Source organism: Oryza glaberrima, chromosome 1 (genome assembly GCF_000147395.1).
Source record: "Oryza glaberrima chromosome 1, OglaRS2, whole genome shotgun sequence".
NCBI lineage: Eukaryota > Viridiplantae > Streptophyta > Magnoliopsida > Poales > Poaceae > Oryza > Oryza glaberrima.
The window spans coordinates 34,523,810-34,545,931 of NC_068326.1; the positions used below are offsets into that span (position 1 = coordinate 34,523,810).

Consider the following 22,122-nt stretch of genomic DNA (forward strand, 5'->3'; position numbering starts at 1 on the left):
TAGAATCTTTTGGAAACAGATACTATATATACATTACTACATATGATTGTTTCTGGGAAGTAGCTGGTTGTTAGTCACGTTAATCTAGAAACACTGGTTTTTCTGCTTCTAATTTCAGTTTATTTTATTTTTTTAATTCTACAACTACATATTCAAATATTATGAGAATAAATGTAATAGTCAGAAACTCCACCACCGCTACCTGAGAATGGAAGCTTGTCCGGTGAATGGCGCTACCGCAGTCCGCACTGGCCCAGCCAGCGCGCCAAACACAGATTCACATAAACCAAAGGCGCCAAACACGATCGAACCGAGCACTCAAAAAGCACTAAAAAAATTTGGTGAAAAGGAACGACGAGCCGGCGACGAGAGCTCCAGAACCCTAGCCATGGCGGGAGAGGCAGGGGGAGACCCCCGAGCGTGGCTTGCCGTCGACGAGACGGCGGCGGCCTTCCTCTCCCGCTCCCTCTCGGCGCGGCCCCCCATCCTCCTCCCGCCGCCGCTCCACCGCGCTCCGCTCCGCCCGGGCAACGTCGTCGAGATCGCTGGCCCGTCCAACTCCGGCAAGTCCCAGCTGCTTCTCACGGTAAGAGAATCCAAAGCTTTCTCCGCCTAAATGGTTAGCGAACATAAGGCATTTAGCCCTCACTTAGTCGTCCTTTCTACCAGAACTTCCCTTTAGCAAATGTCTTAAGAATTTCAGTATCTGCTGCAAGCTTTGATCGACCCCGATTTGTTATGAAGCTAATGATAGTGCATATCTGCATTCATAATCTCAATATGGGATTCAACACAACTTATGATAAGTGAAAGAAAAAGAGCAATGACCGAATGACACTATGCTGTGCTGGAGTTTTAGAAAATCGGAGATATTTCGTTAAATTACTGCTGTTTCTGGGAACACGGGACATAGGAGTAATTTACAAAGAGGGGAGGGGGGGGGGGGGGGTTGGGAGGGGGATTACCTTGTGTGTTTGGTGAAAGGTACTAGTTTAGAATGCTATAATGCTTCATGCTTCATAAATCATAAGTGGATAAACTCAATGCCATTTTGACACCTATATATTTTTTTCAATGAAGCAATGTAAAAGTTAAGTGTGATCTGCTCAGTCACTGAGTTGTTATTGCTATTGTAGGCTGCAGTACAATGCATATTACCGAAGGAGTGGAAGGGTACCTATTTTGGGGGCCTGGGTAAAGTGGTCATGTACTTGGATCTGGACTGCCGATTTGATGTGCTGCGGCTGGCTCAAGTTCTGAGAAATCGCATTGGAGAGTGCTGTGGTACAGTTTTGCTTGCATTGTGAACTTTGCATTATTAAGTCATGCATCCTATCCAACTTAGAGCATGTTGAACATGATGCATGCTTTTATGGGTGCATAGAACTGACTGATTAACTGTGCTGTCTTTTGTTCATAATGTTGTAGTTAGGAATTGATTTGTGTAAATCTTTTATAGGCTTAGGCTCCCTCCACTATTCTACACCTACATACCCCTCAATTCTTAGTGGAGAATAACTGTGCCATAAATAGACAAATTTTGATTCTTATTGTTTCCAATCCTCTGTAATTACAGGCTCCACAAATCCAACAAATGAAGAATTTGCAAAGGATGGCGCTACAAATAGTTTTTCCGAAAACACGCTATTTTCTGAGTGCATGAAGCGTTTCTTGTATGCCCGTTGTTACAATAGTTCAGATTTTATAGCAGCTTTGCAGGCAAGTTTTATCTGACAATATGTTTATACACGGGCACATTAGCATCCTCATTTGTGTCCTCCTTTTCTTTAACTGATGGCTGACATGAAATATGTAAAAGTATATAAACACGGGGCTATATTAAATTATGCCTGACCCTTCGAACCACTGGATGAACAAGTTGGTTTCTTTAGGTTGTATACTTGTATAATTGCTGAGTATGCAAAAGGTTCCGTTGTTCCTTGTTTAGATACAGAAGAGTATAGGGCTATCATGTCAGTTTGCCTTTCTGGTACCAAATTAACCAACTGATCATTTGCTCAGGTGTTATGTTCTGACAGTTGACTTAGGCATTTGCAGTAACATTTCTTGAATATTCATAATGGTTTGACAAATTTTTTTTGTCCCATAGAAGACAAAAAAAAAAAAACTTTTGCCACTCATGTCCAACAAAATTACTTCATTCACTCATGGACATCTGTTGATTTCTATTGTAATATATTTGTAAAACTCAATAAATGTATAATATTATGTAAGTACCTTTTGATCAATCATTAATCTCGACTTATGATTTTCATGTATCTAAATATTTAAAAATATATTGATCCTGAAAGTTTTGAAAACACATAGAGAATACTGAGTTCTTGCTCATTCTCTGGAATCACCTTATATTTGTCATGGACCTAAGCTTAATCTTTATGAGATAATCATAAGATAGCTGTATTATTGAAAAACAGTCAGAACCATGAAATGCTTTTGTAGAATGAATTACAAAGAAGGCAACACATTCTGTTCCCCTTTTATTTTTGTAACAGTCTAGGAGTTATGCCATGTGTAGATAAGTTATATCTTAATGCGTATATAAGATACACGTTTTGTTATTATAACTGGTTGTTCATTTTACAGAATATACATTCCCAATCACCAGCAAAGAGCGAAGTTCTTGGTGTTGGCATATATTTCCTTATGATAGACAGGTATTCCTTTTCAAGGTTTCCTTTGTCTTTCTATTTGTTATGGTCACACTTATTGCATATTTTGGTCTGCCGCTTGTATTGAAGTTGTGGCTACTTTCTCAAAATGCTGCATCATTCAAATTTTTTTAATGGTATTCTGCATTGTTCTCACATAACCATTTGGCCCTCCGGACTTTTCTTCTGTACTTTTTATTCTTGTAGTAACTGCTAAACATTTTGTAACATTATCCCTTTTCCAGCATTGGCTCATTCTACTGGATGGATCGTGATTCTCAACCTATCACAGAGAGTAAAGGGTGATTGCGAAAAACATTTCATGCAGTATTAGCTTCATATCCTCCTGATTTTGTCATGTGCATATATCACAATAACAATTAGCATAGATGTTTTAATTAATTATTGTCTCTTCTACACTTGTAAACATGTGAATAAAACAGGTTTAACTTAATACTTCATCTGCTAAAGGGTAGGATGGTACAATACTACAGTACATAGAAAGTATGCATCCTCTTGCTATCTCGCATACATAAATTAAAATAGAAGAGTTACAGCATGTTACACAGTCACACACACTCTGAATGCAATGGGTAGTCACTATCACTTAATAATTATCATTCAAAAGAAAATAAATGCTACTTGCATTTTCAACTAATATTAGATGCATCATTATTGCATATGCAACATTTACACAAAAAACATCATGAAATACAGTATGGAATACACATGTACTTGTAATGATAGTGCTCAGTGGCACAGTTCAAACTACAAAATATTACTACAACTTAGGTGAGAATAACTAGGTATGTTTCAATTGCAGTGTATTGCTTAGGAAAGAGGATTAAAATGCGTACTTGTGCATGGGAACACTGTACAAAAACATGTTAGACTTTGTTGGAAACATTTACAAAATTTTCCAACCTGAAAGTATCCAGCATTTTGGATTACAATTACTTCTGCCAATTCTGTAACTCTATGTCACTAGTATCTCTTTGCTTTTATGCTAACCCTTTCACAACTATTCATGCAGGAGAACTCTATCACTGCAGAGTATGACAGAAACAGTTGTCCAAAAATTACGCAATTTTTTGCAACTTCAACCTGTTTTGGTGATGGCCACCAAGGCACCCATATATGGCGAAGGATTCACTGGAAATGATTTCCAAAGGTAATATCACTACCAGCATGGACCCTTTTTACTGTTATCTCATGGATGCAAATATTTTACCTCTCAAAAGGATGATTAAGGTGTGATAAGGTGATTCATTCAGGAGGAAATGGCACAACTAATTGATCACTCTGATTTGTTTTACATATTTTTGCCACCATGCATTTGCTCTGTTTAAAATCAACATGTTTCCTTTTGTTGCATATGTCAAGTTCTTTTACTCAGGATCATGATCTTCCCATGTGAAGAAGCTGAAAACCTGAAGGATACTGGCTTTCTTTTTGGGTATTTAGGGGTACTTCAAAACAGATGTTAGAGGATTCAACAATGAGATGCACAGGTCAGGAGGAAGAGAAAAACATCTCATACCGTGAATTCATGCCGTCAGTATGGCAGGTCCGTGATCTTTATTCATTAAAATGTTAATTCTGATTTCGTACAAAGTATTACAGAACATGCTAACAGTAAGCTTCAATCGCCATTTGATTTGTTTGTTGTATGCATATATACATTGCCGTGTGGTCAGTATCTATTTATGAATCATAACCACATAACTGTCTAAAGGATTTCTGAATTTGTGTTCTTGCAGTCATTTGTTACACACAGGATAAAGCTACAAGATTTAGGTTGGTAAATGGTCTTTTTATGTGGTTCATGATTTTGTCCTTTTTTTCATTGCATATGTTTTATTTGATTTTTACAGGACAAGAAGCAGAACTTTTCTCTGGTCAGGAAAACAAGGAGCTACCTTTACGTACTTCTGAGTGGATGCAGCCTTCCCTCAACACAAAGGATAAGTTTTCTATTACAGATGTAAGCTACTTATATTTTTTTTCTTTTTGTAAGCTACTTGTTACCTTTCTTTCTGTTATCAATGTACTATTTTTTTTTACAGTCCCATGCATATTTTGATTTAGACACGTCTTTTTCCATGATCAGGATGGTGTTATTCTTATCCACTGAAGGTTATCAGGGTTTCCGCTGATGTACATATCCAACTTCCTGGCTGGATTATTGTAATCTGTGGAAAAACCTGTAAGAGATGCTAATACTCTGATAACACCTATGACTCAGAACCCTTAGGTGAGTGCAGAGTGAACTTCCCTGCTTTTACAGAATAAATGATCTTAAATTTTCTCAAACTAAGAAGCTAATCAAACCAACTAGCAAAGAATTCACACGTCTCTTACATGAAAGTCATTAAATCTATGATAAATCGAATGACACAGAGAAAAGAGGCTTTGTGTTTGTACTGCAGAAAATATATCTAGATAACTGCAGAAAAGAGGCTTGTCCATGGTCTCTGTTAGAGAACTGGCTGTAGTTTATTGGGTTGTTTTATCTTCAAATATATCTAGCAAATAATCTGACTTAAGTAAAACATTTCTAAGGTTAATTGAAATTGGTTAATTGAAATTTTAGGAGGCGTCTAAAACAATTGCAGTACTATACATACCGAGGTATATTGTTTCTCACCGTGAGCCCCTGATGCACTTTTCTGGATCACAGTACAAGGTGGTCTGTTTTTTTATGATACTTGAAAAGACTATTCAACGATGATAAAATAACTCATGTTTAATTTAATTACTGCAAATTTTTCACCATTATACTTGTTTTAATTTGTTAGAATGCAACTGTCATATTATTTTGAAGTTTACTGTGTTTTCTCACTTCCCTTGATGCACAGCTTCTGTTAGTCGATCTTACTTTGCTCTAATATATTATTTTCCATACTAAAGCCCAAACATAAACTCACAAAATATCATCAATGAAGCAATAGCAGAAAAATCATGCCATTTATAATACATGAATCTGACAGTGAAGCAAAATGATCAGGTCACCGTTTGTCTTGGCTTTTGATGTTTGGCACAGCATAGTTGGACTTGGAACTCTGTATTGATTGCTGGGAAAAAGCAAGCCAAGCTTCTTTATCTGGACTAATGGCTGCATTATACTGATGTCACGCAAGTTTGACTATTTTCTGATTTTTTAAAACACTTCTATTTCTGCGTGGCCATTAGGAAGTGGATGTCTGAAAACATTAGATGGGGGAATTAAAAGATATAATGCTTCAGAGTCACCAATTTATCAGGTAATTCCTTCATAGCCGTGCGGCAGCTGCAGCTCACATTATGCGAGCTGCTTTCTCTGTTAGATATAACTTATGTAGATTAAGGCTAATCTCAGTGCCAGAAAATGAGGGGTTTAGGTTTGAGGAATATGAGAATATTTATGTAGATTGGACATAAAATACGACCTAGATTTACTTGCTAGTTTATTCAAGGCCCGCTCAAATTCATGAAGGTTTGGAAATTAGTTCTGATTGTGCTTATGCTCTTTTTTTTTCCCTGTTACTAGATGGCTTGTCTTATCTGTCACATTGTCAAGCACTATGAGAACTTTGTCTAACATCACATTTGATGTGAATCTTTGTGTGCCTGCTACATATGGATTTGTTCTTATTTTGTGAGTTTCTACTTGAGTTCCTAGCTGTCATTTTTATTCTTTTTTTTTTTTTTGTTCCAGCTAGTGCTTGTCGCTCACTCATAGCAAGATACGCACCCTTCTTGGTGATCCCTAAGTATACCCAAACACTTTATTGCGTTATTGTAGTTGGTATAGTCATCTTCTTGTCCATGCTAGGTCGCTAGCATTGTGCTTTTTCCACTTCTTTTTATCAATTGTTGTTCGTCAATCGAGCATAGCAGCTGATGTACTAGTTTAACACAAACTATACAATTCCACGGATGAAGGTGAAATGGAAGATGTTAACGGCAATGGTTACTTTCTGCCGGCCTTGCAATTGACGAGTTGGTCCTCCAAATATGATTGTAGATGTCGCTTTTGTGTTTTATGTAATCATATGTGCAAATGATCTACCTGAGATGATGTTGACTAATGTTAATTTAGATGATAATGGTATATTCTTGCAGACGAGTTCTTTCCGACGCCCCTGATACATATCTGTTGTCTTGTACAGAGTACAGACTTTCCATGGCGGCATGAGTGTCTCGTGGTGTCGTGCAGTAGCCCTGAACTCTTTCTGAATCACGAACTGGATAAAGCTTGATTGAGAGAGTTGGCAAGGTTGCTGTTCACATTAATCTGTGACCCAAGGTGTTAACAAAGCTTTTGGAATGCACCATGGAGGTCAGGGTTCTCCAAACCCTTTTAATCTCGTGGAATGAAAAGCAATGGAGGACTCATATTTGCTGTAGCTTTCGACCGTGGAGCTCACAGAATCCTCGTGCAGAACTGGGTGTAGAACTCACTACACTCCATCCCGTGGGAGCTTTTGGTACGACAAAGTTTGCAGTCATCAAAGTGGCAGTGTAAAATGGTGGGAGACTTCGGGTGACGACCTTGTAATCTTGCTGGTGAATCTCCCCTTCTAAATTCCTGTAGCAGATGTCCAAGAATATTCAACCAACTGCTGAAAAGTGAAAACGACCTTGGATCCCATATTCTCATTGTATTGGAGAGGTCAGCAAGCTGCTAGTGCTGCAATATGGAAGCAGGACTGGAGGAGCAGAGGCGATGCGTTTCACCCAATGCACTACGAGGTCAGACAGCCATCTGCTGCCACGTGTACTGCTACGGTCAGCCGTATGCGAAGCAAACAACAACCCACTACTGGACAGCAAAAGGCCCAGTCTACTTGCCAATCATTCGTTGCTCGGCCGGTTCTGTACTTCTGACGATCGCAGGTACAACTCGTCGGCCTGAAATCCTGTATGCTTCTTTACATAGGATTTTTTTCCCCTTTATCATGCATTAATCCTCTCTCATTTGATACAAAATCGTGAAAGACTTGACACTTCGATAAACTCAGAATAGAGGATCCGAATGGAAATTTACTCCAATTTTTTTTAAAAAAATTAAAAATAAAATAGGGCAGTGGCTACCTAGGACAAGAGCATCCAGCCAGGCCGAGGAAAATCCTTTACCAGCCAAGCAAAACATTCACAAGTCCAGAAGCACACAAGACTCGATTACTCGAGTCTCTACGTGAATCTTAGCGGAAGATAAGGGAGCATCAGTACAGCCCAGCCAGTAGGACGCGTTCTCCTCCAATCCCAAAGCCGCGCACTTGGATTCTTCCCTCGCCGATCTCGCGAGCCCCAGCTGTGCTCGTTCATCACTAGGCTCTCCCTCGTGTCACTCACCATTCTATTCGCTCTCGCCGCCAGCTGCCTCGCCGCCTCACCCTATATATATATCTTGCCGTAAGTTCCCCATAGCTTCACCATCGCCGTGCACCGACCGACCGATCTCCGGCCAGCCGGCCAGCCAGCCAGCCACCGTAGTCGATCGTCGTCGAGAGAGCCGCTACTACGTACGCACGCCGCGATGTCGGGGGACGCGTTCAACATGTCGGTGGCGTACCAGCCGTCGGGGATGGCGGTGCCGGAGTGGCTGAACAAGGGCGACAACGCGTGGCAGATGATCTCGGCGACGCTGGTGGGGATGCAGAGCGTGCCGGGGCTGGTGATCCTGTACGGCAGCATCGTGAAGAAGAAGTGGGCGGTGAACTCGGCGTTCATGGCGCTCTACGCCTTCGCCGCCGTGTGGCTGTGCTGGGTCACCTGGGGTTACAACATGTCGTTCGGCCACAAGCTCCTCCCGTTCTGGGGCAAGGCGCGGCCGGCGCTGGGCCAGAGCTTCCTCCTCGCCCAGGCCGTGCTCCCGCAGACGACGCAGTTCTACAAGGGCGGCGGCGGCGCCGACGCCGTGGTGGAGACGCCATGGGTGAACCCGCTCTACCCGATGGCCACCATGGTGTACTTCCAGTGCGTGTTCGCCGCCATCACGCTCATCCTCCTCGCCGGCTCGCTGCTGGGGCGGATGAACATCAAGGCGTGGATGCTGTTCGTCCCGCTCTGGCTCACCTTCTCCTACACCGTCGGCGCCTTCTCGCTTTGGGGCGGCGGCTTCCTCTTCCACTGGGGGGTCATGGACTACTCCGGCGGCTACGTCATCCACCTCTCGTCGGGTGTCGCCGGCTTCACCGCGGCGTACTGGGTGGGGCCCAGGTCGACCAAGGACAGGGAGAGGTTCCCGCCAAACAACGTGCTGCTCATGCTCACCGGCGCCGGCATACTGTGGATGGGGTGGGCGGGGTTCAACGGCGGCGACCCGTACTCCGCCAACATCGACTCCTCGCTCGCCGTGCTCAACACCAACATCTGCGCCGCCACCAGCCTCCTCGTCTGGACTTGCCTCGACGTCATCTTCTTCAAGAAGCCGTCCGTCATCGGCGCCGTCCAGGGCATGATCACCGGCCTCGTCTGCATCACTCCCGGCGCAGGTACCATCACACTATATATGCATGCTCCTCATCGCTTGCACCAGTGCACCGCCCATGCTTAATCTACACACAGTACACTAGGTGATCTTCGATCGTTTATACTGAAAATGAATTTTGGGCGAAAAAAAACATTAGACATGACTAATTGAGTTTTATACTTATTATTACTTTCTCCTTTTCATAATATAAATCGTTTTGGATGTTTTTTTTTAAAAAAAATCTTTTAAGTTTGAATAAGTTTATAAAATAATTTAGCAAACATCTACAAAATCATTAGTTTCACTAAATATAGCATTAGATATATTTTAATAATACATTTGTTTTGTATTGAAAAATATTATTATATTTTTTAGAGTAAATTTCACCTGACCCATATATTATGGTCATAAGTTGCACAAAATCACAAAGTTTCACAAAACCACACTCTTGATTATTTTGATTTTGGTCTACCATACTTTTGAGTTCTATAATCAAATTTCAAGTTTATGAGTTATTATCTATCATATAAATGTTACATCTATGTTAGTTAAACTTTTTAAAATTTTGATACAGGAGTTTGTCAATTTGGTTAATGGCGTAGTTTTGTGAAACTTTAGAACTATAATACCCGGGGTTACGTTCCACGTGCTATGGTTTTGCGTAAATTGGTCCATAATAGATGATGCTTTATAAAATTTACTCTATTTTTTTATAAACTCGATTAAACTTTAAGAAGTTTAACTAGGAAAAGATCATATGAAACGGATGGAGTATAAACTTGAAAATAGATTTATCTGAAATTTTAAACCGAGTTAGTAAAATCTGTATCTGGGGCTGGGCGTAACTGATCCGTCTTGAACGGCGTCTGCATATGCATGGTCGATCAGGCCTGGTGCAGGGTTGGGCGGCGATCGTGATGGGCATCCTCTCCGGCAGCATCCCGTGGTTCACGATGATGGTGGTGCACAAGCGGTCGCGCCTCCTGCAGCAGGTGGACGACACCCTGGGCGTCTTCCACACCCACGCCGTCGCCGGATTCCTCGGCGGCGCCACCACGGGCCTCTTCGCCGAGCCCGTCCTCTGCTCCCTCTTCCTCCCCGTCACCAACTCCCGCGGCGCCTTCTACCCCGGCCGCGGCGGCGGCCTCCAGTTCGTCCGCCAGGTGGCCGGCGCCCTCTTCATCATCTGCTGGAACGTGGTGGTCACCAGCCTCGTCTGCCTCGCCGTCCGCGCCGTGGTTCCCCTCCGGATGCCCGAGGAGGAGCTCGCCATCGGCGACGACGCCGTGCACGGGGAGGAGGCGTACGCGCTGTGGGGCGACGGCGAGAAGTACGACTCCACCAAGCACGGATGGTACTCCGACAACAACGACACGCACCACAACAACAACAAGGCCGCGCCCAGCGGCGTCACGCAGAACGTCTGATGATACGTGTCGGTTTTTTTTCTTTTCCTTTCCTTTTTGGGGTTGTATACGTTACGAAATGCTGCGGTTTCCTGTCGTGGAATAATGTGGTGGTGGTTCTGAAACGGGTTTCTTCTTCGGGATGCTCTGGTTTGATGATTTCGACCATTCGAGATTTAATACAGCGGTTACTTTCTTTTCTCTGTCACTTGCAATTGAGTTTGTTTTGTCTCTGTAATTTTGAACTGAGTTTGTTTCTATTCCTTCCATGCCCTTGCACGTGTTACTACCACGTCCCAAAATATAAATAGCATCCGGATTCAAATTTGTCCAAATATAACTATGTCTAGGATGAGTATAGTCATACAACTTTCAAAACAAAATTTCTCTAAAATCATTTAATGAATTATAATGCACATTTAAATAATTATAATGTAACTTGTACATAAGATGCACAAAATTTTTGAAATCTTTGCGATGGTCCAAGTGGCTAGGGCATACAGTGTGTGATCAATAGTTCCTGAGTTTGATTCCGTGTGACTGCGTGAATGTGTCAAAGAAATTTCTAGTGAATTTGTTCTGAATTAAATTTAAAAATATATTGTTCAATCATTTTTTTAGGAATATTCGGGATGCAAAAACTTTTTAGAAATATACCGTCGATCTCGCACAACCGTTGCACGAAAATGACGTGGACGTGACGTCACCGACGGTATCACGCGGTGAAAGTGCGAGACCGCATGGTCTCGCGGAATGGAATAGCGAGACCGTTTGGTGATACCAGTGCCATGCTGAATTAATTAGTGATTAATTGTCATGATTAGCGATTAATTTAATTCCAAGTTGAATTAACTAAGGGGCTGTTCAAATTGATGTTATTTTAAACCATACAATTTTTTTAAAGTTGCTGAAGATATACATACAATTTTTTTGCAAACTTTTAGTAAATACATAAGAAATCATACTAAAATTTTGTTAATATTGAATATTTTGTCTATAACCTGAACAGTCCCTAAGTTCGATTCCGTGTGACTGCGTGAGCGTGTCAAAGAAATTTCTAGTGAACTTGTTTCCTCCCACGCCAGAACGAATGTTTGAGCAATTCGGATCCTTTGCATTAGAGGTACTAATGCAGGGGATGAACAGTACCACGCATTAGAATTCGGATCCTCTGCATTAGAGGTACTAATTTAGTAAATCCAGTGATTGTTATGAACAAGTAAATCCGGTGATTGTTATGAACAAATTTAGTAAATTCGGTGATTGTTATGAACAAAAACTACAGAAATTTAGTGAATCCGGTGATTGTTATGAATAAAAGATACAGAAATTTAGTAAATCGGTGATTGTTATGAAAAAAAAAAACAAAGTCCGGTAATTTTCCTCCTTTCAGAATACGGAAATTTAGTAAATCCGGTGATTGTTATGAAGAAAAACTACAACCGGTAATATATTTTCCTTCTTTCAGAATACGGTAATATACAACATAACCAATGTCTGCTCGCCAAAACAAAAAAAAAAAATTCCTGTTAAAAACAACAGCAACGGAAAGAGAGAGAACCATTGTCAACGACAAAGTTGAAAGACCCAGCTTTGACCATAGAAGCTGGGCTTTGACAGGCCAAGCCCAGGCTCGCCTCAAGCCTGCACCTGCAAGGACCTCAATTCGACGGTAATAAATCGGAGAAGAACTGCAAGTAATTTGATTGATCGGCCAACTCCGCGAGGAACTGAAGTGATCTCGGAATCGGCGGGACGCCGATCTCCACGAGCCCTTCGAGCACCTGCACCACCGTCGCCATGGCCGGCCTCGCGTTCTCGTCGTCCTGGATACACCAGCACGCCACCCTGCATGCTCTCTCCACCTCGCCCATGTCGGCGTCGCCGCCGAGCCGGCAGTCCACCACGGCGCTGACCAGCTCCTCCCGCCGGCCTCCGCCTACGCCGCCGCCGACGAGCCTGCCCGCCGCCACCAACGGGAATGGGCGGTCCGCCGCCGCGCCGCCGTCGTCCTGCTGCTCCTGCCTCCTCCGTCGTCCCTGCACGTTCCGCCTCCCCGACACGATCTCGAGCAGCGTCATGCCGTAGCTGAACACGTCCGCCTTCGCCGTGACGGCCGTGCCGGCGATCCACTCCGGCGCGATGTACCCCACCGTGCCCCTCGCCGTGGTCAGCACGCGGCTGATGTCGCGGCCCATGAGCTTGGCGAGCCCGAAGTCGGCGACCTTGGGTGCAAACGAGCCATCGAGCAGTATGTTCTCTGGCTTGATGTCGCAGTGTATGATGCAATCCCTGCATTTCTCGTGGAGGTAGTCTAATCCCCTCGCGATTCCAAGAGCAATCTGGTACCTCGTGTTCCAACTCAGGACATGTTTTTTATTGTCAAAAAGTTGCTTGTCCAGTGAACCGTTTGGCATGTACTCGTAGACGAGTAGCCTTCGCGATTTCTCCGAGCAAAACCCGAGCAATCGAATCAGGTTGACGTGTTGGATGTTGCCGATCGTGCTCACCTCCGCGCGAAACTGCTTCTCCCCCTGACGAAAACCTTCGAGCTTCTTCACGGCCACCACGGTCGCATCAGGTAGCGACCCTTTGAACACTAAACCAAATGCGCCTCCCCCGAGCTTCTCGGAGAAATTTTTGGTCACAGATTTCAGGTCACGGTATGTGAATGCTATCAAGGAACCTTCCACTCTTGTTGTTTGCTTTACCATTCTTCTTCTGAAGATGAAAAACAAAGCAGCTATCATGAGTACTAGAACACTAGTAGCAACGATGGCAATAGTGATCAAGTTCTTGGTGTTCTTCTGCTTCTGGCCAGACAATTCTGAAGCGGCCAAGCGAATCAAAACAGTGCTGCTTCCTTGGCTACTAATGGCAGACACATCCTGCAGGTTGATGAGGTCTCCATGCCACAGTGAGCAGCTGCCGTTGTAGGAGTAAGCAGTGCAAGAACAACTTCTTAAGCATGCTTGCTCACACTGATCATTTCCTATGACCACCACGCTCTCTGCATTGCTTGGTAATCTGACGTTGGCCATCGTGTAGAAACCATCAGTCCTCCCCATCACTGAGGCATTGCTGCTACACTGCAGCTCGACGTTTCTTCTGCACCCTGAAGTGTGATCTCCCTGCAACCACTCGCCAACGTTCTGCTCGCTGAATCCCCGGAGGCAGCTACAAGATGTCAGTGCGTTCTCGGTGCAGACACTGAACGGGCCACACAGCGAGTACACGTCGCACTTCACCTTGGGCTGCGACCAGAACGGCATCCAGTCCTTGGCTGCGTAGATCCATGTCAAGAACTGGATCTGCCCCATCTCGCTCAGGAAGAACCTCGTGAGGACGGACTCGTCCTTGAGGTCGTACACGAAGTAGCTCTCGCTCTCGTTCTCGCCATTGACGTAGTCGAAGGTGTACGTCGAGCTCGGGTAGCATCCCGTCATCTCCGGCACGTCGGCGAATATGCGGCCGGTCCAGTTGCCGCTCGTCCAGTACTGCTGCGTGATGCTCCATTCGAGCAGGTATTGGCTTGTGCCATTCGGATCCAGCTCGAGGGAGAAGACGCCTGGAGATGGGTCATTGCGAGCCTTCCATGCGACCAGACGGGTGCTCACGCCGGCGAGCTTGTTATTCCGGCCGAGCTTGCCGCCGGGGAGCCAGGTGTTGCCGAAATGGTCGAAGCTCTGCCAGTGGATGATGGAGGTGTTCGATGCGTCTGCGAGGACAAGGTTGCCGGTGTCGAGGATGACACCGACCGTGGAGTTGGAGGCGATCTTGGAGATGTTCGTGGACCAAATTGCAGTTGTTGAATTGTCGAGTAATACCATGTTGCCGTCGGTTGCTATGGTTAGTTGTGAGGTGTCCGGATTCGAGATTGGAGTGCCCCTGTTTGCAACCCAGACAGGTGTGTGTTTGGAAATTTGGTTGTACCAGATGCCAAGGTACCAATGCTGTGAGTTTTCTGTTGCACATCAAAAGGAGTAGTACCTCTTAGTAAGCCCACAAAAATCAAAAGCATAACTCTCATAAAAAAACAAGAACAACTAAGGGGCAACTTGGTTATCAATTAATTAGAAAAAAGTTATAAGCGTATTAAAAATGAACACAAAACTTTAGGGTTAAACCTTTTACCACTACACTATCAAGTGCATCTCAAAAGATTAGATCTTATACCAATTGTAATTTGTAGTAACTATAATATATTTAAGAAAAAAAAAGTTGACAATACTATTCTCCTCTCATTCAAAGTTGTTTTGCACCACAATAACTCATGTTTTGTTGTTGTGGAAAACCACATGTACTCCCTCTAGTTATAAATATTTGTTGTTTAGGACAAAATTCAGCCGAACTCTTGGAGCTTTGGCCATTAATTTTATATTAGGATAAGTCTATAAAATATAATGAATCTATCGTAATAGTATTTTTCAAGGCATATCTTCACATGCCACTTTTTAAAACTAAACAATTGGATTAGTTATTGATGGTCACAATTTTAAAATTTTAACCAAATCCCGTCTAAATGTTAACTAGATGGATCGGAGTAGCTATAACCTGGTTCATGTTATTTTCTTTCTAGTTGCTACGTTCTCGCTCCACGTATTTGGATTGTTAGAAATTAAAGCACCGACATATTTCCTCTAGAGGCTATACGCATACTAAAATTTTCCTTACTACACTCTTTTCTTCTAACACAAACAATTAAAACCGGAAACAAACACATAGAATGTGGCGGTACCTGGCTGGAAGAAACCGAGCGCGAACTTGCGACGCTTGGACACCAGTGCACTCTGGCTGCCGGACAACGGGCGTTTGGCAGTGACGGTATCGGCAAACACCACAGCACTTTGCAGAGCGGCCATGGCTATGACAAGCAGGCAAGGTAGAACGAGAGCAGAGGAGCAGGGCGGCGCCATTGTTTCCAGTCTCTGAATTCAAGGGACGGAGCTTGGACCTGGCTACCTGGCCGTTGGTAATAGGCGACGGACAACCTGCAGGAAATGCAGAAAGAAAGTGAAATGCAGTGGCAACGAAAGAGGAGGGTGAAACGTTTATTCCTCCTGGCTTAGTAACTCAGTTGCTGCTTACTGTCTTGCAATCTCCATTCCAGTATAAGATCATTTTGGCTTCTTCGGTTTCTACTAAAATAAGTTTATTTTGAGCAGATCATTGTATTGGAGTTTATGATAATAGAAAATAAATACATAGGATTTCGCTCTCTCTTCGATCTCAATGATTCTAGAGTCCATCCACGCAGAGGGCCATATGTGGTCTTTAGCTGTCATCGCCGCTTTTAGGAATTTGTTGGGAGTCTAGTGTGCTTGGCCCCTTCCCGCTGCTTGGAGTCTGTTTTTAGTCACCGTAGTTTCTTTAAGCTTTAGTTTTTTTTTCTTCTTTTGCTTTTTCTTCCTTCTCCTAGTATAAGCCAGTCTGGTTGATTGCGTCGTATAAACTCTTTTTCTTTTAATATATTGACATGTAATCTTTTTGCGCATTCGCGAAAAAAAGTAGATAAAAAAGAAATAATTACATTGGGATTTTAATAAAGTGTTGGGGGGGGATTATAGCCTTCTTTTTAATTAGTATGTGTGAGATACGTAAAAGTTAAATTTATTTTGAGACAGGGACGGTAATTATTTCACGAAACTTTGCGAGGTGGGATATATAGCCGGAGCTTAGAGGCAACAGGTGCAAGCTAGCTCAATGTAATTTTTCCTCGCCGGGCCGAGGCTAAGCGGCAAGCGTCAATGTCGCATATCCTAATTAACTCGCCGGTCATAAAACCAGTCACTGTATCGATCGGTCCGTCACACGCCGTGCCGTCTCGGACGCCCATACGCATTTCGCGCTGCGCCATGGCATGCACGAAGCCACGCACGCACTCAACGAAGATTTTTCGTTCGCCGCACGCAATGCCGAGCTCTGCGTGCGGCGGTGTTGCTCGCCGTGGTGGCCGGCGCGTGGGACGGTGGGAGTGGGACGTGCCCGTGTGAATGTGTGATCCGAAATTGCTGCATGCGCGCGTGATGTGCGTCAAGCACAATGCGATGCTGGGCCGGAATGAGCCCGTCGTGAGGGTGAGACGGAGGATCAACGAATCAGAAAGCCCAGAGTGCAACTGTGCAAGCCGACTTGTACCGATTAACTATGTTGACATCGGAGCGAAAATACCGCCTACGGAAATGGGAAGCCCGTGCAAGATTTGGAGATTGCTACTACGTCCGACGATGTTTCACTGTATTTGTTGCAAGATGTTTCACTGTACTGTTGCAAAATGTTTTACATGTTGTACTACTCAATGAAAAATGTTTCAACAACAATGTTTTAGATGTTTCATCGATAGGAGAAAATGTTTCATCGCTTGAACACAATTGTTTCAGCTCTCAAAAAAAAAGTTTCAACGAATTAAAACAGTGAAACAAATCGATTCACACTCTGAAACATTTCGTTGTATCTTTTGAAACATCAAATTTCATCTATTGATACATCAACGAACCACACACACAAGATACAAAATATATGAAATACCATCAAAATACCCAATGAGACATTTTGGTCAAACATGGTGGAAAACCAAAAATATGTGGGCTGAAACATCAAAAAACCGTACAACAAAAGGTGCCAGTTTAGACCCTTCTTCCTCCTCTTCGGTGGTCGGCTGTTTCCGAGCTCGGCACCGGAGCTCTTTCGCGCCACCAATGGCCTGTGGAACGTTGTCGACGTTGATAAAACCCTATCCCAATCGAGGAAGGCATGGCTGACCGTATCGCCATCGAGCACCATCCCACGCCGCCGTTGAGGAAGATGAGGCTGACCATGCCATTATCAAAGACAGAGAGGTCATCGCTAGTGTGGTCGTCGGCGTCCTCCTCCCACTTCATGTTGCGCCGCCCCACCACCGTCGGCTTGGTCGCTGGCATCCTCCACGCTCCTCGCATGGTCGTGCTGCGGAGAGCGAGATGCGCCGCTACGGTGTTGAGGGGAGAGAAAGAGAGAAGAACGAGTGATTCACATAGAGATAAGGTTGACCAGTGGATAGAAAATAGTGGAAGAGTAGTTAGGTGGGACTCACTTGGTGGAACGTCCGATTTTTTATCGCGTATCGAACGTCCGAGTAAAAACATTTTCAGTTAGATTGTGGTCCGCCTACGAAAATTGGTTTTTGAAGGACCACGTAAGGGCGCAGTTGCAGTATATTTAAACATAGTTAGCAAATAATAATGTTGGCTCGTATCGTTGTTCTTTCCTCCTGGAGATGAAGATGAAAATTAAGTTTTTTTACACAAAACAAGGTGGTATCAACATATGATTGATTGAGTTTTAATTATTACCAATTAAAAAAAAGATTAATATGATATTTTAGAGCAACTTTTATATATAAATGGCTTGTTTACTTTGCTGCCATTTTCAACCTTACATTTATCTGGCAAAGTTACCAAAAAAGTGGCTACATTTAATTTGTTGTCAAATTTTAGTAAGTACATATGAAATCTTGCCAAAATTTGGTAACCTTGCCAAAATTTTGACAAGGTAATAGTTTAAAAAGCGTGGCACGAAAATCTTAATCTTACGATGCTCGCTTTGCCACAAGAATCTGCTCGCCAAAACAAGCTGGTCTGTTTGGTTTACTACCACAATTTGCCTCATCATGCCACAACTCAAGTTAGCCAGGTTTGACTTAGTTAGGCATTCGTTTGGTTGGTGCCACACTTTTGGCAAGATTCCTTCATCATGATGTGGGTCCCATATGTCATTGGCATATAAAAGTGTGGCAAGTGTACTCTCCTATGGCTGAAGTGTGGCTTCAATTTTGTTGGCCACATGTTAGGCATGTTAGTTAAATGAAGTATAGCAAGTTTTGGTAAGGTGGGTATTAAGTTCTGGCGATTTTAACGCTTAGCCGCCCAAACGCAGACTGGCGTCAAGCCTGCAACCGCCTCACTTTGACGGTAAATCGGAGAAAAACTGCAAGTTATTCGACTGATTCGCGAGGTCCGCGAGGATTTGGAGTGATCTCGGAACCGGCGGGACGCCGATCTCCACAAGCCCTTCGAGCACCTGCACCACCGTCGCCATGGCCGGCCTCGCCTTCTCGTCGTCCTGGATGCACCAGCACGCCACCCTGCATGCTCTCTCCACCTCGCCCATGTCGGCGTTGACGCCTACACGGCCGTCCACCACGGCGCTGACCAGCTCATCCCGGCCGCCGCCACCGCCGCCGAGCGTGCTCGCCGCCAGCAACGGGAGCAGGCCGTCCACCGCCGCGCCACCCTGCTCCTGCACGTTCCTCCGCCCCGACACGATCTCGAGCAGCGTCATGCCGTAGCTGAACACGTCCGCCTTCGCCGTCACGGCCGTGCCGGCGATCCACTCCGGCGCGATGTACCCCACCGTGCCCCTCGACGTGGTCAGCACCCGGCTGAAGTCGCGGCCCATGAGCTTGGCGAGGCCGAAGTCTGCAACCTTGGGAGCAAACGAGCCATCGAGCAGTATGTTTTCTGGCTTGATGTCGCAGTGTATTATGCAATCCCTGCATTTCTCGTGGAGGTAGTCTAATCCCCTCGCGATTCCAAGAGCAATCTTGTACCTCGTGTTCCAACTCAGGACGTGTTGGTTACTTCCAAAAAGATGCTTGTCCAACGAACCATTCGGCATGTACTCGTAGACGAGTAGTCTTCGAGTTTTCTCTGAACAAAACCCGAGCAATCTAATCAGGTTGACGTGTTGGATGTTGCCGATTGTGCTCACTTCTGAGCGAAACTGCTTCTCCCCCTGACGAAAACCTTCGAGCTTCTTCACGGCCACCATGGTTGCATCAGGCAGTGACCCTTCGAACACTGAACCGAAGGCGCCTCCTCCGAGCTTCTCGGAGAAATTTTTGGTCACAGATTTCAGGTCACGGTATGTGAATGATATCAAGGAACCTTCCACTCGTGTTGTTGCCTTCACCATTCTTCTTCTCAAGATGACAACCAAAACAGCCATCATGAGTAGTACAGCACCAGTAGCAAGGACAGAAAAAGTGATCAACTTCTTGGTATGCTTTTGCTTCTGTCCAGACAATTCTGAAGCAGCCAATCGAATCAAAACTGCGCTGCTGCCTTGGCTACCAATGACACTCACATCTTGCAGGTTGATGAGGTCTCTGTACCACAGTGAGCAGCTGCCATTGTAGGAGTAGGCAGTGCAAGAACAATTACTTAGGCATGCTTCCTCACACTGATCAAAACCTGCGGCCACCACACTCTCTGCGTCGCTTGGTAATCTTACATTAGCCATCGTGTGGAACCGATCAGTACTCCTTCCTACCACCGAGCCATTGCTGCTGCACTGCAGCTCCACGTTTCTTCTGCACCCTGAATTGTGATCTCCCTGCAACCATTCGCCAACGTTTTGCTCACCGAAGCCACGGAGGCAGCTACAAGATGCCATTGCATTCTCGGTGCAGACACTGAACGGGCCACACAACGAGTACACGTCGCACTGCGCCTTGGGCTGCGACCAGAACAGCATCCAGTCGTTGGCGCCGTTCATCCATGTCAAGAACTGGATCTGCCCCATCTCGCCCAAGACGAACCTCGTGAGGACCGAGTCGTCCTTGAGGTCGTACACGAAGTAGCTCTCGTTCTCGCCGTTGACGTAGTCGAAGGTGTACAGCGAGTTCGGGTAGCTGCCGGTCGGCGTCATCTCCGGCACGCCGGTGAAGATGCGGCCGGTCCAGTTGCCGCTTGTCCAGTACTGCAGTGTACTGTTCCATTGGAGCAGGTATTGGCTCGTGCCGTTCGGGTCCAGCTCGAGGGAGAACACGCCGGGGACTGGGTCATTGCGTGCCTTCCATGCGACAAGACGAGTGCTCACGCCGGTGAGCTTGTTCCGGCCGAGCTTGCCGCCGGGGAGCCAGGTATCGCCGAAATGGTCGAAGCTCTGCCAGAGGATGATGGAGGTGTTCGATGCGTCTGCGAGGACAAGGTTGCCGGAGTCGAGGATGACACCGACCGTGGAATTGGAGGTGAAGTTGGAGATGTTCGTGGACCAAATTGCTGTTCTTGAATTGTCGAGTAATACCATGTTGCCGTTGGTTGCTATGGTTAGTTGTGAGGTGTCCGGATTCGAGATTGGAGAGCCCCTGTTTGCAACCCAGACCGGCGTGTGCTTGGAGATTTGGTTGTACCAGGTGCCAAGGTACCAATGCTCTGAGTTTTCTGTTGCACATCAAAAAGTGGCCGAGTAAATGAACATGTCGCTCATCAGTACGTAATGCTAAAGCTAAATTTTAGTTCTCCGAAGAACATGAGAAAACTTAGTCCAAACTATACTATTCTCTTTACTTTATTGTTAAGGCTACCATATTTTCTAGTGTAAGTTGTAGGTACCGTATATTTTGAGGTACTAAATTTTTTAATGTAAAATTTAAGTACCTTTGATATATTTTCTCAAAGAACGTAAAATTTCTCTAATATTAAAGTTATTTTTAAACCATAAGAATCATGTATTGTAGCTACGGAAAACCACATGTAACCACGAAGAATCATGTATAACAGGTTGGGAGGTACCTGGCTGGAAGAAACCTAGCGCGAACTTGCCGCGGTTGGACACCAGCGGCCTCTGCCTGCCGGACAACGGCCGGTCGGCGGCGACGGTGTCAGCGGCGTCCGCCAATACCACCACACCACTCTGCAGAGCGGCCATGGCTATGACAAACAGGCAGGGAAGAAGAACGAGAGCAGAGGAACAGAGCGGCGCTCCTGAAATCGCCATCGTTCCAGTCTCCGAAATGAAGGACGGACAAGGCAGACCACAAACATTCTAGCAGTAGAAAGAAAGTGAAATGCAGGTACGAAAGCGAACAGAGATTTAATTCCATTCAGACTGTGTGTTAGCGATCGGAGTAATTATTTTGATGACATGATTTGTGGGAACGAAACGGAGTCCGGAAGAACAGGTCAAGCCAGCGTCATAGTCGTATCCTATCGCCGGTCATAAAAACCAATCACTACTGTATATATCGATCGATCTGTCACACTGTCACGCCGTGGTCCCTCGGGCACCCACTCGCGCCATGGCATTCGCGAAACCGAAGGATTTTCGCGGGCCGCGATGCCAAACTGGCGTCTTGATCGATGGAGGGTTATAACTGAACATACTATTATTTTTGGTACAAAAGTTCATGTATCAATGAAAAATGCCCTACCTTAGTTGTAGCATGATCATTACAACCATTGACGCTGACGCTTGAGGTTTGACCTGTTGCCATCAAGCCTCGGCTAATCCAGCACGCAAAGTTTCTTTTTTTGTTTTCAAGCATTCCCTCCGTTTCATAATGTAAGTCATTCTAGCATTTTCTACATTCATATTGATGCCAATGAATCTAGACATATATATATCTATCTAGATTCATTAGTATCCATATAAATGTGGGAAATACTAGAATGACTTACATTGTGAAACGGATGGAGTAACTACTAGTACACACTAGGGCAGTAGCCGTGCAAACCACGGTAAGCGTGCCTCTAGCCCATTCAATTGATAAATTTAGCCAAAAATCATCTGTGGGTCACGCACCCTACAATGCCCGTGACCCCACAGCATT

General features: G+C 44.8%; 3 protein-coding genes across 11 annotated transcripts; 1 reads left to right on the forward strand and 2 right to left on the reverse strand.

The window, feature by feature from the left end:
- Positions 1 to 193: 193 nt before the first annotated feature.
- Positions 194 to 10,807, forward strand: LOC127784702 (ammonium transporter 3 member 1). Of its 9 annotated transcripts, none has more exons than XR_008019583.1 (12): positions 194 to 586; positions 1,137 to 1,284; positions 1,577 to 1,719; positions 2,605 to 2,675; positions 2,915 to 2,971; positions 3,703 to 3,840; positions 4,134 to 4,236; positions 4,430 to 4,466; positions 4,544 to 4,653; positions 4,780 to 4,923; positions 5,718 to 5,932; positions 6,821 to 8,163. XR_008019583.1 is itself a non-coding variant. In XM_052312052.1 (5 exons), the coding sequence occupies exons 4-5, from the start codon at positions 8,191 to 8,193 to the stop codon at positions 10,551 to 10,553; spliced, it is 1,497 nt and encodes a 498-aa protein (XP_052168012.1). In that variant the 5' UTR covers positions 4,822 to 4,923; positions 5,263 to 5,300; positions 5,677 to 5,932; positions 6,821 to 8,190; the 3' UTR covers positions 10,554 to 10,807. The 9 variants fall into 9 exon arrangements, 5 of the variants coding, with proteins under 5 accessions (XP_052168031.1, XP_052168019.1, XP_052168005.1 ...); XR_008019584.1 differs by having other exon boundaries at positions 5,862 to 5,932; XR_008019581.1 differs by having other exon boundaries at positions 195 to 586; positions 5,677 to 5,932.
- A 1,176-nt stretch (positions 10,808 to 11,983) lies between these two features.
- Positions 11,984 to 15,561, reverse strand: LOC127759958 (G-type lectin S-receptor-like serine/threonine-protein kinase At2g19130). The gene is made up of 2 exons (XM_052284170.1): positions 15,271 to 15,561; positions 11,984 to 14,496 (listed from the first exon to the last, which is right to left on the reverse strand). The coding sequence occupies exons 1-2, from the start codon at positions 15,446 to 15,448 to the stop codon at positions 12,194 to 12,196; spliced, it is 2,481 nt and encodes an 826-aa protein (XP_052140130.1). The 5' UTR covers positions 15,449 to 15,561; the 3' UTR covers positions 11,984 to 12,193.
- A 2,584-nt stretch (positions 15,562 to 18,145) lies between these two features.
- On the reverse strand, positions 18,146 to 21,349 carry LOC127768765 (G-type lectin S-receptor-like serine/threonine-protein kinase At2g19130). Its single transcript, XM_052294408.1, has 2 exons — positions 21,086 to 21,349; positions 18,146 to 20,734 (listed from the first exon to the last, which is right to left on the reverse strand). The coding sequence occupies exons 1-2, from the start codon at positions 21,288 to 21,290 to the stop codon at positions 18,471 to 18,473; spliced, it is 2,469 nt and encodes an 822-aa protein (XP_052150368.1). The 5' UTR covers positions 21,291 to 21,349; the 3' UTR covers positions 18,146 to 18,470.
- Positions 21,350 to 22,122: the final 773 nt, after the last annotated feature.

Excerpts from the sequence above, each read along its gene's own strand:
- LOC127784702 (XM_052312071.1), top strand. The coding sequence starts at position 8,191 with ATGTCGGGGGACGCGTTCAACATGTCGGTGGCGTACCAGCCGTCGGGG. Across the intron at positions 9,149-10,014 it reads CTGCATCACTCCCGGCGCAG|GCCTGGTGCAGGGTTGGGCG; the intron begins GTACCATCACAC and ends ATGGTCGATCAG.
- LOC127759958 (XM_052284170.1), bottom strand. The coding sequence starts at position 15,448 with ATGGCGCCGCCCTGCTCCTCTGCTCTCGTTCTACCTTGCCTGCTTGTC. Across the intron at positions 14,497-15,270 it reads GCTCGGTTTCTTCCAGCCAG|AAAACTCACAGCATTGGTAC; the intron begins GTACCGCCACAT and ends GATGTGCAACAG.
- LOC127768765 (XM_052294408.1), bottom strand. The coding sequence starts at position 21,290 with ATGGCGATTTCAGGAGCGCCGCTCTGTTCCTCTGCTCTCGTTCTTCTT. Across the intron at positions 20,735-21,085 it reads GCTAGGTTTCTTCCAGCCAG|AAAACTCAGAGCATTGGTAC; the intron begins GTACCTCCCAAC and ends GATGTGCAACAG.